Source organism: Eleutherodactylus coqui, chromosome 8, assembly GCF_035609145.1.
Source record: "Eleutherodactylus coqui strain aEleCoq1 chromosome 8, aEleCoq1.hap1, whole genome shotgun sequence".
NCBI classification, from domain to species: Eukaryota; Metazoa; Chordata; class Amphibia; order Anura; family Eleutherodactylidae; genus Eleutherodactylus; species Eleutherodactylus coqui.
This window is the reverse complement of record NC_089844.1, coordinates 6,777,291-6,793,683: the sequence shown is the minus strand read 5'-3', so window position 1 is coordinate 6,793,683 and position 16,393 is coordinate 6,777,291. Positions and strand designations below refer to the sequence as shown.

The 16,393-nt window shown below is 60.6% G+C and overlaps 1 protein-coding gene across 1 annotated transcript in view; it reads left to right on the top strand.

Annotated features, from left to right (window-relative positions):
• DARS1 (aspartyl-tRNA synthetase 1) overlaps window positions 1–16,393 on the top strand; it is a 70,010-nt gene that overhangs the window by 5,489 nt on the left and 48,128 nt on the right. Inside the window, exons 2-3 of the mRNA XM_066575159.1 lie at window positions 5,429–5,521; window positions 9,111–9,213. Coding sequence (XP_066431256.1) covers window positions 5,429–5,521; window positions 9,111–9,213 — 196 coding nt within the window. The remainder of the gene's footprint in view (window positions 1–5,428; window positions 5,522–9,110; window positions 9,214–16,393) is intronic.

The window sequence follows — 16,393 nt, the reverse complement described above, 5'->3', positions numbered from 1 at the left end:
TAGAACCCCGTTAACCCTGCTAGTTGTACATGAACTGAGCGCCGCCATTTAAAGGCAGGGTGGTTTGGTAGGACCCATTTGGGCCAGTACAGTAGCACTGGGTGGTACAAGCCCCCCTAGCTCCAGCCTGCGGGGGCTGTGGGTGTACAAGCTGATACCTCCTGAGGGGGGGGGGCGATGATGTTGGCGCGGGTATTATTAAGAGTAAGTAATTGCAGCTCGTGTCTTCGCGGCTGGAAGTTCTTAGGGAATTCCCTGCGCCGTTCACCGTTTGGCCGCGGTGATTACTTGGCATGTTCTTACAGGAAGCCTCGTTGTCAGTGGGTCTCACCTGTGCAGGTGCCCCTGAGAGCCGAAAATCAGCCTGCAGGACTAACGGAAAGCACAGGATGTCACCAGCAGACAGCGGTGGAGCGGCGGGCGCGGCGGGGGGCGGGCGCGGCGGCACTGCTGCTCTTGTAGTCTGACTATGTCTGGCAGTAATGAAAGCACCCAGTGAAGGGCCCGTCCTGTCAGCGCAGCGCTCGGCCGCTGACTATTGGTTATGGTCCGGCGTTGGGCCGGCTGGGTTACAACCAATATGGCTGCCATTACAGCCGGTTTAAGCACTGACTTCCAGCTCTCGCAGAGGTACAGCTCCCAGCGTGGGACTCTTCCGCCCATTGTGAACGCGGAGCCCCCAGGCGGCCATGACACCCTTTGGTTTGCTCGGCCCATGACGCTCTCCAATGCGCTTTTAACCCCTCGGCACCTTTACAGATGTGTAGCTCTAATACATAAGATAATATGTATATGGAAGTAGTGCTAATTACACCCACTGTCCCTGAGTTAGAGTCCGGCGGCGTTGCCAGACTATGTAGCTCCTCCCCTCGGCCTTTGTTGAGGGTGGCATCGTGCCATGTGAATGACGTTCCCTCTCATGTTAGGCCTCCTGCGTGCTCCGTGCATCCTGTAGCGGCACGTGTAGATTGCTTGCGCAGCCTAATGAGCTGCCTAAAGAAAATGCCCCCTGAGATGTTGCCGAGTGAGGATGAATGTCCAGAACTGGCAGCAGGAGCCTGGCACTGTGCCCACAGCTGGCAAGGTAAACTGGGCATGTGCCATCACAGGGTGCGCAGCTCATGCGTGACACTTGATGGCCACGTGAGTGGGGTCGGGGACATCATCCACATCAGCTGGAGGCTGAGATGCAACAGATTCTCAGGAGGCTAGCGGGTCCGGCACGCCACTGCACAGAAGAGAAGATAAATAACTTATTCCGCGGCGCGGTCAGGTCATTTACTTATTACCCCCCAAGCTGGCTGCTCATTGTACCAACCTCAGAAGGATGAGTCAACCTTGAGCGACCTGAACCAGGCGGGGATTGAACCCACAACCTTCAGGTCTTGAGCGAGAGCCTAGGACTGCATACCGCTGCCTTAGCGTATGACGTGGGGGGTTAGATCCAGTGGTGGCGGCTGTTATAACTAGGGCGTTCGGACAGGTGATGTGGTGACTCGTTGTACGCCAAAGATGGATTAATGGGGTGCAAACAGGTGACCTCTTCTTGTTACGGCCCGGACTCCGACCTGTTGCTGAACTTCATCTTCTAGCATGCCCGGACAACCCAGGACCCCCCTAAAGCAACGATCTCAACCCTGCTGCTCCATACACTATAACCGCTGAAGCCTCGTTCCCTGCACTGTGAGCAGAACTACAACTCCCAGCGAGCCCTCTTGGCCCATGCAGTGTATATAATAGGACCGGCTCCACAGATCAGATTGGCTTTGCACCTCTTGGTTCTTACACAACATAAGAACCGTCCAGGAGGGCGTTGCGACCCGCTGAGCCCAGAGGAGACGTGTGGTCACCGGGGCTGGGAGTAGCGGGAGTAGAACCCCCAGCATGTGCGAAGACGTAGAGCCGCCCCTCCTGCTTCCGGTAGTCCGCCGCAGCAGATGCTGATTGTCACTCCTGCTTCAGCATGCTGAGGCTGGGTATATAATGTATCTAAAGGGTTGTGCCACAACTACAAGTTATCAGCTATCCACAGGATGGGCATTACCTTGCTGATCAGCGGGGGTCTCACTGCTGAGACCCCTATCGGTCTGGGGAATGGAGACTGTGTCCCCGTCCTCCTCATTCAGTGTGGGCTTACGGCACCCCGCAGTGAGGAGGCGACTGCATGGAGCGCTGCTTGTGCAACCCTTCACATCCCATGGGTCTGTGCAGAGGGATGACTTACAGCTGTGGTCCAACCCTTCTAGGACCCCGTGTGGTGTGGGGGTCCTACACCCAGGGAGCCGCATGGCCACAGACCACCATATGGTGCAGTGAGGACCACTAGTCCTCCCCATAGAAGACTCTTCCTGTAAATCTGCCCATACATCCTCAGCAAAGGTCGGAGGAGTCCTCATTCATCCTACGGCTGATTCCTGCGGCTGCCCAATACACCTGAACGCTCGGGGAGGTAAGCTGCAGGCAGTTCTGCTGTTGGCTTATCTCTTCGGAAACAAGAGGGTTAGATGTTGAAATTCAGTATTGCATTCCCAATCCTTCAGGCCCACCATCATCTGTCGAGGAAAGTTGAGCGCCCCCCGCACACAGAGAGTCGTCCGCTACCGACGTCATGTGTGGGTTTCAACGACTAAACACGAATGTGTACGGGGGGTCCGCTGGTAAATAGTTGGAGATGACAGTGCGCCCCCACGGGGGATATATTACAGGTATTACCGCCAACGTGCACCAGTCCGATGATGTGTACCTGTTTCTGTAGGGCAGATGTGTGCCGCCGTCTTACGTCTGTTGGATGGTGTGTGCCGCCGTCTTACGTCTGGCTAGATGGTGTGTGCCGCCGTCTTACGTCTGGTTGGATGGTGTGTGCCGCCGTCTTACGTCTGGTTGGATGGTGTGTGCCGCCGTCTTACGTCTGGTTGGATGGTGTGTGCCGCCGTCTTACGTCTGGTTGGATGGTGTGTGCCGCCGTCTTACGTCTGGTTGGATGGTGTGTGCCGCCGTCTTACGTCTGGTTGGATGGTGTGTGCCGCCGTCTTACGTCTGGTTGGATGGTGTGTGCCGCCGTCTTACGTCTGGTTGGATGGTGTGTGCCGCCGTCTTACCTCTGGTTGGATGGTGTGTGCCGCCGTCTTACGTCTGGCTGGATGGTGTGTGCCGCCGTCTTACGTCTGGTGGATGGTGTGTGCCGCCGTCCTTACGTCTGGTTGGATGGTGTGTGCCACCGTCTTACGTCTGCCTAGATGGTGTGTGCACCGTCTTACGTCTGGCTAGATGGTGTGTGCCGCCGTCTTACGTCTGGTTGGATGGTGTGTGCCGCCGTCTTACCTCTGGTTAGATGGTGTGTGCCGCCGTCTTACGTCTGGTTAGGTGGTGTGTGCCACCGTCTTACGTCTGGTAGGATGGTGTGTGCCGCCGTCTTACGTCTGCTTAGATGGTGTGTGCCGCCGTCTTACGTCTGGTTGGATGGTGTGTGCCGCCGTCTTACGTCTGATTGGATGGTGTGTGCCGCCGGTCTTACGTCTGATTGGATGGTGTGTGCCGCCGTCTTACGTCTGGTTGGATGGTGTGTGCCGCCGTCTTACGTCTGGTTGGATGGTGTGTGCCGCCGTCTTACGTCTGGTTGGATGGTGTGTGCCGCCGTCTTACGTCTGGTTGGATGGTGTGTGCCGCCGTCTTACGTCTGGTTGGATGGTGTGTGCCGCCGTCTTACGTCTGGTTGGATGGTGTGTGCCGCCGTCTTACGTCTGGTTGGATGGTGTGTGCCGCCGTCTTACGTCTGGTTGGATGATGTGTGCCGCGTCTTACGTCTGGTTGGATGGCGTGTGCCGCCGTCTTACGTCTGCTTGGATGGCGTGTGCCGCCGTCTTACGTCTGCTTGGATGGTGTGTGCCGCCGTCTTACGTCTGCTTGGATGGTGTGTGCCGCCGTCTTACGTCTGCTTGGATGGTGTGTGCCGCCGTCTTACGTCTGCTTGGATGGTGTGTGCCGCCGTCTTACGTCTGCTTGGATGGTGTGTGCCGCCGTCTTACGCCTGGTTGGATGGTGTGTGCCGCGTCTTACGCTGGTTGGATGGCGTGTGCCGCCGTCTTACGCCTGGTTGGATGGCGTGTGCCGCCGTCTTACGTCTGGTTGGATGGTGTGTGCCGCCGTCTACGTCTGGTTGGATGGTGTGTGCCGCCGTCTTACGTCTGCTTGGATGGTGTGTTGCCGCCGTCTTACGTCTGTTGGATTGGTGTGTGCCGCCGTCTTACGTCCGGTTGGATGGTGTGTGCCGCCGTCTTACGTCCGGTTGGATGGTGTGTGCCGCCGTCTTACGTCCGGTTGATGGTGTGTGCCGCCGTCTTACGTCTGGTTGGATGGTGTGTGCCGCCGTCTTACGTCTGGCTGGATGGTGTGTGCCGCCGTCTACGTCTGGTTGGGTGGTGTGTGCCGCGTCTTACGTCTGGCTAGGAGGTTTGTGTTCTGCCTCTTCGTAGCCAGGAGTGTGGATTTGTTACCCAGAATGCCGTGCGCACATGCAGAGAGGGTTTTTCTTTCTCATGATGAGACCAGCATGGCTGCTTTCACTCTTGCCCACGGGCTGTTTGCAATGTTGCAGCTCCACCTTAAAGGGGATGGTCAGGTGTGATATTATTAGTGGCCTATGCTCATACGTCACCCGTAGTGGATTGGCGGAGGCTCCTTGCCCGTCAGCTGATCGCCAGGCAGCTCACGTATGGAACGGAGTTCTGCAGGAAGTAGACGGCTCCGTTCTTACTGGCCACCTCAGTCTACATGTTGCCCTGGCATGCAGCTGACCGCGGAGTCCCAAGCAGTAGACCTCCCCCAATCTGCCATTGATGACTAATTCTGAGGATAGGTAATCAATAGTTTCCAACCTGGCAACCCCTTAAATTCAATGCTGTTAAACTGCAATGCCAGACCCAACCAACAGATAAGGGTGGCGCTGCCATGTCCTTAGCCTTGTTTAAGGGGTTATATAGGCTAATAGCGGAGTGGGCTGCTCACCTGTACATGGGGCATCCACATTGCCTCTAGTACCCCCTCAGGCCCCTACCAGAAATCTTATAAAGGGGTTACCCCACCCAAAAACACTTATCTCTCATAGGAGATGATTGCTGGGGTTCCAAGGGTCCTGGGATGGAGCAGGGGTGCGTATGTGTGAGGAGTGCGCCTTAGTCAGTAGAAGCACTTGGGGTGCGCGGTTCGCGGATCGTTCGCAGTCCAGCGCTTGTAACGATTCAGTAAGACCCCAAACTGTAAACTCTTGGTACGTGGAGGAGCGGAGGGCAGATGCACAGCGCCCTCCAGGGGTCCGTACCATAAACCGTCCTCCAGCTGTGTAGCCAGGGGCCCGTGGCGCTGTGAGTAAAGCCGTCACAGCGTCCGTAAATACCGCTAACGACCGCAACCATTTCTCTTGTGTCCTCAGAGCGGCTCCTGGTGGGAGTGAAGGAGCTGACGGCGCAGAAGGCTGATGAGACGGTCTGGGTCCGCGCCAGGGTGCACACCAGCAGAGCCAAGGGTAAGCGTCACCGCACAGCGCCGCGCCTTACCGTATTGTATCTGCTCTATTTGGCGGGTCCTTCACTTTGGACAGTCCCCAGCGACCAAAGATGGCCACTCTGCTTGTCTGACTCGAAATGCTGTGATTGGCCAGCGCTGACCACATGGCAGTCAGGGCAGCATGTAGCGTTCTAGACTACAATCTGCGTGACCTTGTGGCCGAGCGGAGGGCCGTCCCTTTAAGGAGCTTTGATAGTATATTAAAAAGGACCTAAAATGGTAAAATGCTGATTCCGGCCTTCAATGTCCTCTCTGCCAACGGTGATGTTTACTCCACGCGGCGTCCTGCGGGCGGAGCGATACAATAGTGTATCAGCCTGCAGCGCTCCGCATGGTCCCGCCTCCACTGCTGGGAGAAGCATTGAGCGCTTCACCTACAGCGATAAGACTGGAGGCCCCGCCTCCCGTGACGGGGCAAATAGCGGGTAATCTATGTGCACCTCGCTCAGCAGTAGATGGCATTCCACCCCCCCCCCCCTCGCTCAGCAGTAGATGGTGCCCCCCCCCTCTCTCAGCAGTAGATGGCGCCCCCCCCTCGCTCAGCAGTAGATGGCGCCCCCCCCCCCCCCCCGCTCAGCAGTAGATGGCGCCCCCCCCCCCCGCTCAGCAGTAGATGGCGCCCCCCCCCCCCGCTCAGCAGTAGATGGTGCCACACCCCCCCCCGCTCAGCAGTAGATGGCACCCCCCCCCCCCTCGCTCAGCAGTAGATGGCAGCAGTAGATGGCACCCCCCCTCGCTCAGCAGTAGATGGCGCCCCCCCCGCTCAGCAGTAGATGGCGCCCCCCCCCGTCCTCAGCAGTAGATGGCCACCCCCCCCCCCCCCCGCTCAGCAGTAGATGGCACCCCCCCTCGCTCAGCAGTAGATGGCGCCCCCCCCCTCGCTCAGCAGTAGATGGCGCCCCCCCCCCCCCGTTCAGCAGTAGATGGCGTCCCTGTCCCCCCACCCCACCCGCTCAGTAGTAGATCGCGCCCCCCCTCGCTCAGCAGTAGATGGCGTCCCTGTCCCCCCAACCCACCCGCTCAGCAGTAGATGGCGTCCCCGTCCCCCCTCGCCTCTCGCTCAGCAGTAGATGGCGCCCCCCTCCTCGCTCAGCAGTAGATGGCGCTCTCCCCTCGCTCAGCAGTAGATGGCGCCCCCCCCCTCTCTCAGCAGTAGATGGCGCCCCCCCCCCTCGCTCAGCAGTAGATGGCGCCCCCCCCCCTCGCTCAGCAGTAGATGGCGCCCCCCTCCCTCTCTCAGCAGTAGATGGCGCCCCCCCCCCCTCGCTCAGCAGTAGATGGCGCCCCCCCCCCCCCTCGCTCAGCAGTAGATGGCGCCCCCCCCCCTCGCTCAGCAGTAGATGGCGCCCCCCCCCTCTCTCAGCAGTAGATGGCGCCCCCCCCCTCTCTCAGCAGTAGATGGCGCCCCCCCCTCTCTCAGCAGTAGATGGCGCCCCCCCCCCTCGCGTCAGCAGTAGATGGCGTCCCCCCACCCGCTCAGCAGTAGATGGCGTCCCCCCCACCCCGCTCAGCAGTAGATGGTGTCCCCCATCTCCCCACCCGCTCAGCAGTAGATGGCGTCCCCCGTCCCCCCACCCGCTCAGCAGTAAGTTAGCAGCCCCTCCCTCGCTCAGCAGTAGATGGCGTCCCCGTCCCTCCTCGCTCAGCAGTAGATGGCGTCCCCCACTATGGCCTGCCACCTCCCCCACTACGGGCAGCCGCTCAGCAGTGGATGGCGTCCCCCACTACGGCCTGCCACCTCCCCCCACTACGGGCAGCCGCTCAGCAGTAGATGGCGTCCCCCTTCCCCCCAACCGACCGCTCAGCAGTATCTTGCGTCCGTTCCCCCCTCCCTCACTCAGCAGTAGATGGCCTCTGACCCCCCCTCCCTCACTCAGCAGTAGATGGCGCCCCCCCCCCCCTCACTCAGCAGTAGATGACACCCCCCCCCTCCGCCCCGCTCAGCAGTAGATGGCGCCCCCCCCCCCCCCTCCTCTCTCAGCAGTGGATGGCGTCCCCCCACCCGCTCAGCAGTAGATGGCGCTCTCCCCTCGCTCAGCAATAGATGGTGTCCCCCCACCCGCTCAGCAGTAGATGGCGCCCCCCCCCTCGCTCAGCAGTAGATGGCGCCCCCCCCCTCGCTCAGCAGTAGATGGCGCTCCCCCCCCCTCGCTCAGCAGTAGATGGCGCCCCCCCCCTCGCTCAGCAGTAGATGGCGCCCCCCCCCCCTCGCTCAGCAGTAGATGGCGCCCCCCCCCCCTCGCTGAGCAGTAGATGGCGTCCCCCCACCCGCTCAGCAGTAGATGGCGTCCCCCGTCCCCCCACCCGCTCAGCAGTAGATGGCGTCCCCCCACCCGCTCAGCAGTAGATGGCAGCCCCCCCCCCTCGCTCAGCAGTAGATGGCGTCCCCCGTCCCCCCTCGCTCAGCAGTAGATGGCGTCCCCCACTACGGCCTGCCACCTCCCCCCCACTACGGGCAGCCGCTCAGCAGTGGATGGCGTCCCCCACTACGGCCTGCCACCCCCCCACTACGGACAATACTCTGCAGGCGTCACACACTTTTCCCAGATGTCTTGCACTCTAGCGGCCCCCATTGTCCTCTGAGGGTCCGCACCGCTGTGACTGATGTCTCTAGTCTGAGGCTCCACCCGGCAGGCCTGAATCCCAGGAGGCAGAAGGAGCATGGCATACGTTTTATCTCCCACGCGGACCGCGGCAGACTCGGACCCTGAAGTACGCGGCTCTTTATGGGCCAAAGCCGCGCATGTTCAATTAACTGTGCAAAAAAGGCCCCAATGCAGCGAGTCCGGCGGGGTCCGGCAGTGTCCGGAGGGGTCCGGCGGGGTCCTGCGGGGTCCGTGACCCCAATAACTGGAATGCGCTGTGTCGGTCCGTAGTACCAACAGAAACGGGGTGGGATATGAAATCCCTGACAGCCAATCAGTGGGGGTTGAGCTCTCCGTGTTACCCCCGCGGCGGTGAGCCCTAGCAGTCCTATTATATTGGTCTCTCCCCTCCCCCAACAACCGTCACCATCTCTCGTAGCCGTTTACACATGATTGTTAGAGTTGGCGACGCGCCCGTGTGGTTGGGCAGGTAACCCTCTGGCAGCGGCGCGTCTGCTGGGAAGGATGGCTGCGTTCAGACGACTAACCTTTAACTCCTTCCTGCCTCAGTAAAGGTACCTTGGCCACATTGGCGCAGCAGAGCGCCCTCTGGAGGCCTCGGAGATGTAGGAGTTTAATTTTGCTACCTTTTTGCAAGTCCTTGCAGAGTGTCTATTAGGTTGCAGCAGAGCCGGTACGGCGCCAGGACCCAGCAGCTGTCGCTGCCTGGGTTGGTTCCTGCCTGTCCGGCCGTTTACACGATTGTCGCACAAAATTAGTTCAGTGAACCAAAATATGCGCTGATTGTCCGAACGCCGAACCGCAGCCTGAGCCCGCGGCCGCCCGCTGACTGCGCTCAGCATAGACCTAGAGTGCGCCCGCTGACTGCGCTCAGCATAGACCTAGAGTGCGCCCGCCATCCCCAGCGGTGACGCTGTATACGGCTGTCTTGTGTCTCCCCAGGGAAGCAGTGTTTCCTGGTCCTGCGTCAGCAGCAGTGCACCGTGCAGGCCCTGGTGGCGGTGGGGGAGCGCGCCAGCAAGCAGATGGTTAAGTTCGCTGCCAAGTAAGTAAGCAATTCTATCCTGTTGTCAGAGCAAACAATGGTGGGAACCCCGAGGGCCGGAGGGCCGGGGCCATTCTCACACATCCACATCAATGCTCCGTTTGTTTAGGGGGGGGGGGGGGGGGGCACTGATTTGGGATTGTCGCGCATACATCACACTCACAATGGATTCCAGGCGAGGCGGCATCTCCCCAGCCCCTGGCACAACAGACCCGGGGGGGGGGGGGGCACATGCAGAGCGGCAAAGTTTTTGCAACGTTCCTGAAGGTTGTTTTTGGAGAAGATGGTGAATACGTTCATATATATATATATATACACATTGGTCAGCAGTAAGCCCCCCCCTTCCCTGCCCCCTTAGAACTCTGTTAGTCCTGGAAATGTGCGAAGAGGTCGCTCCCCTTACTTACAAGTAGTCAATCCACTCATAGAGTGCCAGGAGGAATAACAGAGGGGCGGCACAATGCAGAAGGGCTGTCAGCTTAACACCAGCGTTATGTATCATCTAAACTGACCGCCCCCTTATCAGACCCCCCGGCCCTCTCATGATTGGCGCTCCCCCTATGGTAATTCCCCCCGTGACCCCGGCGTGCGGCATAAAGTCACGTGACCAGTGTTCTGTGAATCAGTCTCAGTGTGAATCCACATTAAATAGAAGATCCGGCGATCGGAGCGACTTCCAACGAGGCCGGTCATCGGTGCTGGACTAGCCGGGGGCTCACCGCCAACCGTGGGGGTTTTCTCATGTAACGGTGCAGAGAGTATACCGAGAATGGTGCGATCGAGGAAAACATCCAGCGAAAGGGAATCCTGCGGAAACAACTCATCACTGAAAGGGGTCGGAGGAGGATGTCAGGAATCGTTCTGACCAACAGGCTGCACAGTCAGCTGAATACAACGCTGGAGCTCCAACTAATGTGTCCGAACGCACAACTCGCCGTTCCTCCGCACGGGTGAGGGGTAATAAAGGGGCGGTCAGATGAAGGGGCGGTCAGTAGATGGCGGTAATAAAGGGGCGGTCAGTAGATGGGGGTAATAAAGGGGCGGTCAGTAGATGGAGGTAATAAAGGGGCAGTCAGTAGATGGAGGTAATAAAGGGGCAGTCAGTAGATGGAGGTAATAAAGGGGCGGTCAGTAGATGGAGGTAATAAAGGGGCGGTCAGTAGATGAGGGGTAATAAAGGGGCGGTCAGTAGATGAGGGGTAATAAAGGGGCGGTCAGATGAAGGGTAATAAAGGGGCGGTCAGTAGATGGGGGTAATAAAGGGGCGGTCAGTAGATGGGAGTAATAAAGGGGCGGTCAGTAGATGAAGGGTAATAAAGGGGCGGTCAGTAGATGAGGGGTAATAAAGGGGCGGTCAGTAGATGGGAGTAATAAAGGGGCGGTCAGTAGATGGAGGTAATAAAGGGGCGGTCAGTAGATGGGGGTGATAAAGGGGCGGTCAGTAGATGAGGGGTAATTAAGGGGCGGTCAGTAGATGAGGGGTAATAAAGGGGCGGTCAGTAGATGGGGGGTAATAAAGGGGCGGTCAGTAGATGGGGGGTAATAAAGGGGCGGTCAGTAGATGGGGGGTAATAAAGGGGCGGTCAGTAGATTGGGGGTAATTAAGGGGCGGTTGGGGTATAGGTGATATTGGATGCAATAGAGGAAGCGTTGCAGTTTTATATCTGACCCATTCGGGGGCGCTGCAGGGAAGGCTGAGGCCTCATCATCACACATGTGGATGCAGTTCTGTAGTAGTCGCGCCCCGTCAGACGTGCTGTTCTTCCCCCACGTGCGGTAGAGACGCCCCAGGCTGCGGTCGGGGATTCGCAGCTGCTGACATCCTCCTCCGCCGTCTCCCCTCCGGTCAGGCACAGGAATTACCCTTAATCACATTTTTCCGTTGCTGCTTCTCTAAAGGCGGATCTGCCAGCCGCAGGGGATCCCCTCCATTACCGCAGGGGCGATCGGGCCGCACTGGGGATCCCCTCCATTACCGCAGGGGCGATCGGGCCGCACTGGGGATCTCCTCCATTACCGCAGGGACGATCGGGCCGCACTGGGGATCTCCTCCATTACCGCAGGGACGATCGGGCCGCACTGGGGATCTCCTCCATTACCGCAGGGACGATCGGGCCGCACTGGGGATCTCCTCCATTACCGCAGGAGCGATCGGGCCGCACTGAGGATCTCCTCCATTACCGCAGGAGCGATCAGGCCGCACTGGGGATCGCCTCCATTACCGCAGGGGCGATCGGGCCGCACTGGGGATCTCCTCCATTACCGCAGGGGCGATCGGGCCGCACTGGGGATCTCCTCCATTACCGCAGGAGCGATCGGGCCGCACTGGGGATCTCCTCCATTACCGCAGGGGCGATCGGGCCGCACTGGGGATCTCCTCCATTACCGCAGGGGCGATCGGGCCGCACTGGGGATCTCCTCCATTACCGCAGGAGCGATCGGGCCGCACTGGGGATCTCCTCCATTACCGCAGGAGCGATCGGGCCGCACTGAGGATCTCCTCCATTACCGCAGGGGCGATCGGGCCGCACTGGGGATCTCCTCCATTACCGCAGGAGCGATCGGGCCGCACTGGGGATCTCCTCCATTACCGCAGGAGCGATCGGGCCGCACTGGGGATCCCCTCCATTACCGCAGGAGCGATCGGGCCGCACTGGGGATCTCCTCCATTACCGCAGGAGCGATCGGGCCGCACTGAGGATCTCCTCCATTACCGCAGGGGCGATCGGGTCGCACTGAAGATCTCCTCCATTACCGCAGGAGCGATCGGGCTGCACTGGGGATCTCCTCCATTACCGCAGGAGCGATCGGGCCGCACTGGGGATCTCCTCCATTACCGCAGGAGCGATCGGGCCGCACTGGGGATCTCCTCCATTACCGCAGGAGCGATCGGGCCGCACTGGGGATCCCCTCCATTACCGCAGGAGCGATCGGGCCGCACTGGGGATCTCCTCCATTACCGCAGGAGCGATCGGGCCGCACTGGGGATCTCCTCCATTACCGCAGGAGCGATCGGGCCGCACTGGGGATCGCCTCCATTACCGCAGGAGCGATCGGGCCGCACTGGGGATCGCCTCCATTACCGCAGGAGCGATCGGGCCGCACTGGGGATCGCCTCCATTACCGCAGGAGCGATCGGGCCGCACTGGGGATCGCCTCCATTACCGCAGGAGCGATCGGGCCGCACTGGGGATCTCCTCCATTACCGCAGGAGCGATCGGGCCGCACTGGGGATCTCCTCCATTACCGCAGGAGCGATCGGGCCGCACTGGGGATCTCCTCCATTACCGCAGGAGCGATCGGGCCGCACTGGGGATCTCCTCCATTACCGCAGGAGCGATCGGGCCGCACTGGGGATCTCCTCCATTACCGCAGGAGCGATCGGGCCGCACTGGGGATCTCCTCCATTACCGCAGGAGCGATCGGGCCGCACTGGGGATCGCCTCCATTACCGCAGGAGCGATCGGGCCGCACTGGGGATCTCCTGCATTACCGCAGGAGCGATCGGGCCGCACTGGGGATCTCCTCCATTACCGCAGGAGCGATCGGGCCGCACTGGGGATCTCCTCCATTACCGCAGGAGCGATCGGGCCGCACTGGGGATCTCCTCCATTACCGCAGGAGCGATCGGGCCGCACTGGGGATCTCCTCCATTACCGCAGGAGCGATCGGGCCGCACTGGGGATCTCCTCCATTACCGCAGGAGCGATCGGGCCGCACTGGGGATCTCCTCCATTACCGCAGGAGCGATCAGGCCGCACTGGGGATCTCCTCCATTACCGCAGGAGCGATCGGGCCGCACTGGGGATCTCCTCCATTACCGCAGGAGCGATCGGGCCGCACTGGGGATCTCCTCCATTACCGCAGGAGCGATCGGGCCGCACTGGGGATCGCCTCCATTACCGCAGGAGCGATCAGGCCGCACTGGGGATCTCCTCCATTACCGCAGGACTAAAGAGGTTCAGTCTGTCTAGTCCGCCGTTGCTGGATCATCAGACGCCCCTGCAGGAAGGGTTGTGGCATCTATACATAGGGCACCTGGGGGCCCCTCATACATGCCGCCTGTCCCAGCGCTGAGCGCTCCACAAGCTGTCAGGAGACCCTCTTAATGGCGGCTTCACGCTGAATACGCAGAGGACGACCCCGCCGATGTTACCGGCTTCACACATTATTATTTCCGATGCATTAGACCCGCTCTAGGCGGACGCGGCGCACGCAATACGCAGGGAGGTGCCTGAAACGCTGCGCGCTCGTAATATCCCGTCCGGAACTAATCGGCCATCTTAATCGCAATGTCTATATTTGCTGCGTGCAGAAAAAGTGCGGCAGAATACGCCGATGTGCGCGCAAAACAGCATTGCTATACCAGACAGACGCGGCTGCCATGTGTGTGCGGTCGGCCCGAGGCGTACTCAGATGGGATCACAGCTGGACATGGCCGACACCACATGCGGTTTTGGCGCAGTCCGCTGGGGTTTACTGTAGATGCATTAAAATCTGCCGCATCTTCTGGTAAACCGGCTCCACGTCTTCAGTTTGGATGCAGCTTTTAGCCCCTCCCCAACCGCGCGGTCTGAATGCAGCCTTACGTAAAGGGGCGGAGTTACTCTGAGGCGCCATGTAGCCGGTCTGGATGAAGAGAACTCTGCTGACAAGTACCGCAAATGTATTAAGAGGCCCGATATGTTTGGTGGATCTGAACTCTACACCAGCTATGAGCGTGATGGGCCATTAGTGGCCACGCCCCCTGGAGCTAAGCCCTGCCCACTCACTATGTCCGGCTGTATTCTGGCATCCAAGATGGTCTCTGAACCCTCTGCTCGCGCTCCGCCCCCTCATCTTCCTCTCTGCTCGCGCTCCGCCCCCTCATCTTCCCCTCTGCTCGCGCTCCGCCCCCTCATCTTCCCCTCTGCTCGCGCTCCGCCCCCTCATCTTCCTCTGCTCGCGCTCCGCCCCCTCATCTTCCTCTGCTCGCGCTCCGCCCCCTCATCTTCCCCTCTGCTCGCGCTCCGCCCCCTCATCTTCCCCTCTGCTCGCGCTCCGCCCCCTCATCTTCCCCTCTGCTCGCGCTCCGCCCCCTCATCTTCCCCTCTGCTCGCGCTCCGCCCCCTCATCTTCCCCTCTGCTCGCGCTCCGCCCCCTCATCTTCCCCTCTGCTCGCGCTCCGCCCCCTCATCTTCCCCTCTGCTCGCGCTCCGCCCCCTCATCTTCCCCTCTGCTCGCGCTCCGCCGCCTCATCTTCCCCTCTGCTCGCGCTCCGCCCTCTCATCTTCCTCTCTGCTCGCGCTCCGCCCCCTCATCTTCCCCTCTGCTCGCGCTCCGCCCCCTCATCTTCCTCTCTGCTCGCGCTCCGCCCCCTCATCTTCCCCTCTGCTCGGTCTCCTCCCCCTCATCTTCTCCTCTGCTCGCGCTCCGCCCCCTCATCTTCCTCTCTGCTCGCGCTCCGCCCCCTCATCTTCCTCTCTGCCCGCGCTCCGCCCCCTCATCTTCCTCTCTGCCCGCGCTCCGCCCCCTCATCTTCCTCTCTGCCCGCGCTCCGCCCCCTCATCTTCCTCTCTGCCCGCGCTCCACCCCCTCATCTTCCTCTCTGCCCGCGCTCCGCCCCCTCATCTTCCTCTCTGCCCGCGCTCCGCCCCCTCATCTTCCTCTCTGCCCGCGCTCCGCCCCCTCATCTTCCTCTCTGCCCGCGCTCCGCCCCCTCATCTTCCCCTCTGCCCGCGCTCCGCCCCCTCATCTTCCCCTCTGCCCGCGCTCCGCCCCCTCATCTTCCCCTCTGCTCGCGCTCCGCCCCCTCATCTTCCCCTCTGCTCGCGCTCCGCCCCCTCATCTTCCCCTCTGCTCGCGCTCCGCCCCCTCATCTTCCCCTCTGCTCGCGCTCCGCCCCCTCATCTTCCCCTCTGCTCGCGCTCCGCCCCCTCATCTTCCCCTCTGCTCGCGCTCCGCCCCCTCATCTTCCCCTCTGCTCGCGCTCCGCCCCCTCATCTTCCCCTCTGCTCGCGCTCCGCCCCCTCATCTTCCCCTCTGCTCGCGCTCCGCCCCCTCATCTTCCTCTCTGCTCGCGCTCCGCCCCCTCATCTTCCTCTCTGCCCGCGCTCCGCCCCCTCATCTTCCTCTCTGCCCGCGCTCCGCCCCCTCATCTTCCTCTCTGCCCGCGCTCCGCCCCCTCATCTTCCTCTCTGCCCGCGCTCCGCCCCCTCATCTTCCTCTCTGCCCGCGCTCCGCCCCCTCATCTTCCCCTCTGCTCGCGCTCCGCCCCCTCATCTTCCCCTCTGCTCGCGCTCCGCCCCCTCATCTTCCCCTCTGCTCGCGCTCCGCCCCCTCATCTTCCCCTCTGCTCGCGCTCCGCCCTCTCATCTTCCTCTCTGCTCGCGCTCCGCCCCCTCATCTTCCTCTCTGCTCGCGCTCCGCCCCCTCATCTTCCCCTCTGCTCGCGCTCCGCCCCCTCATCTTCCCCTCTGCTCGCGCTCCGCCCCCTCATCTTCCCCTTTGCTCGCGCTCCGCCCCCTCATCTTCCCCTCTGCTCGCGCTCCGCCCCCTCATCTTCCTCTCTGCTCGCGCTCCGCCCCCTCATCTTCCTCTCTGCCCGTGCTCCGCCCCCTCATCTTCCTCTCTGCTCGCGCTCCGCCCCCTCATTTTCCTCTCTGCTCAGTTCTCAGGTTTCTATTATATTTCTGTACAAAGAACCTCCGGATGAAAGAGCCGTCGCTGAAGGGACAAACGCAGCAGTCATCTCTATGAGGGGACTTGATGGACAGCTCTGGAGGCCATAGTGCTGCCCGGGGCGCCTTCAGTGACTGACCACTTCATTATAGTCACACTGTCTTGTGTAGGTTCCTTTCCTAATTAGTCATCCAAGGTGTCTCACATGTTGTTAATTAGCACATTGTGTCCTGTCCATTGTATCTGCCCCTCCAGAGCTGCGCTCCCCCCCCCTCCCCCGACCGCTCTATCAGCGAAGATCATTTCTCCATAAGACAGACATAAAGAGTTGCCAGTAATTATGAGTCGCCGCTGACAACCGTTTTTGAAGGCGGTTTCCTCAGTTTTTGCCAAATCTGGAAAAGTGAGGTGACAACAAAGATGGCTGCGATTATAGCAGATGGCAGAGCAACACAGGCCCCGCCCCCTTGTCAGACTGGAAAAAGGAAACAGGTTTTTAAGTATAAAAAAAAAAATCTAT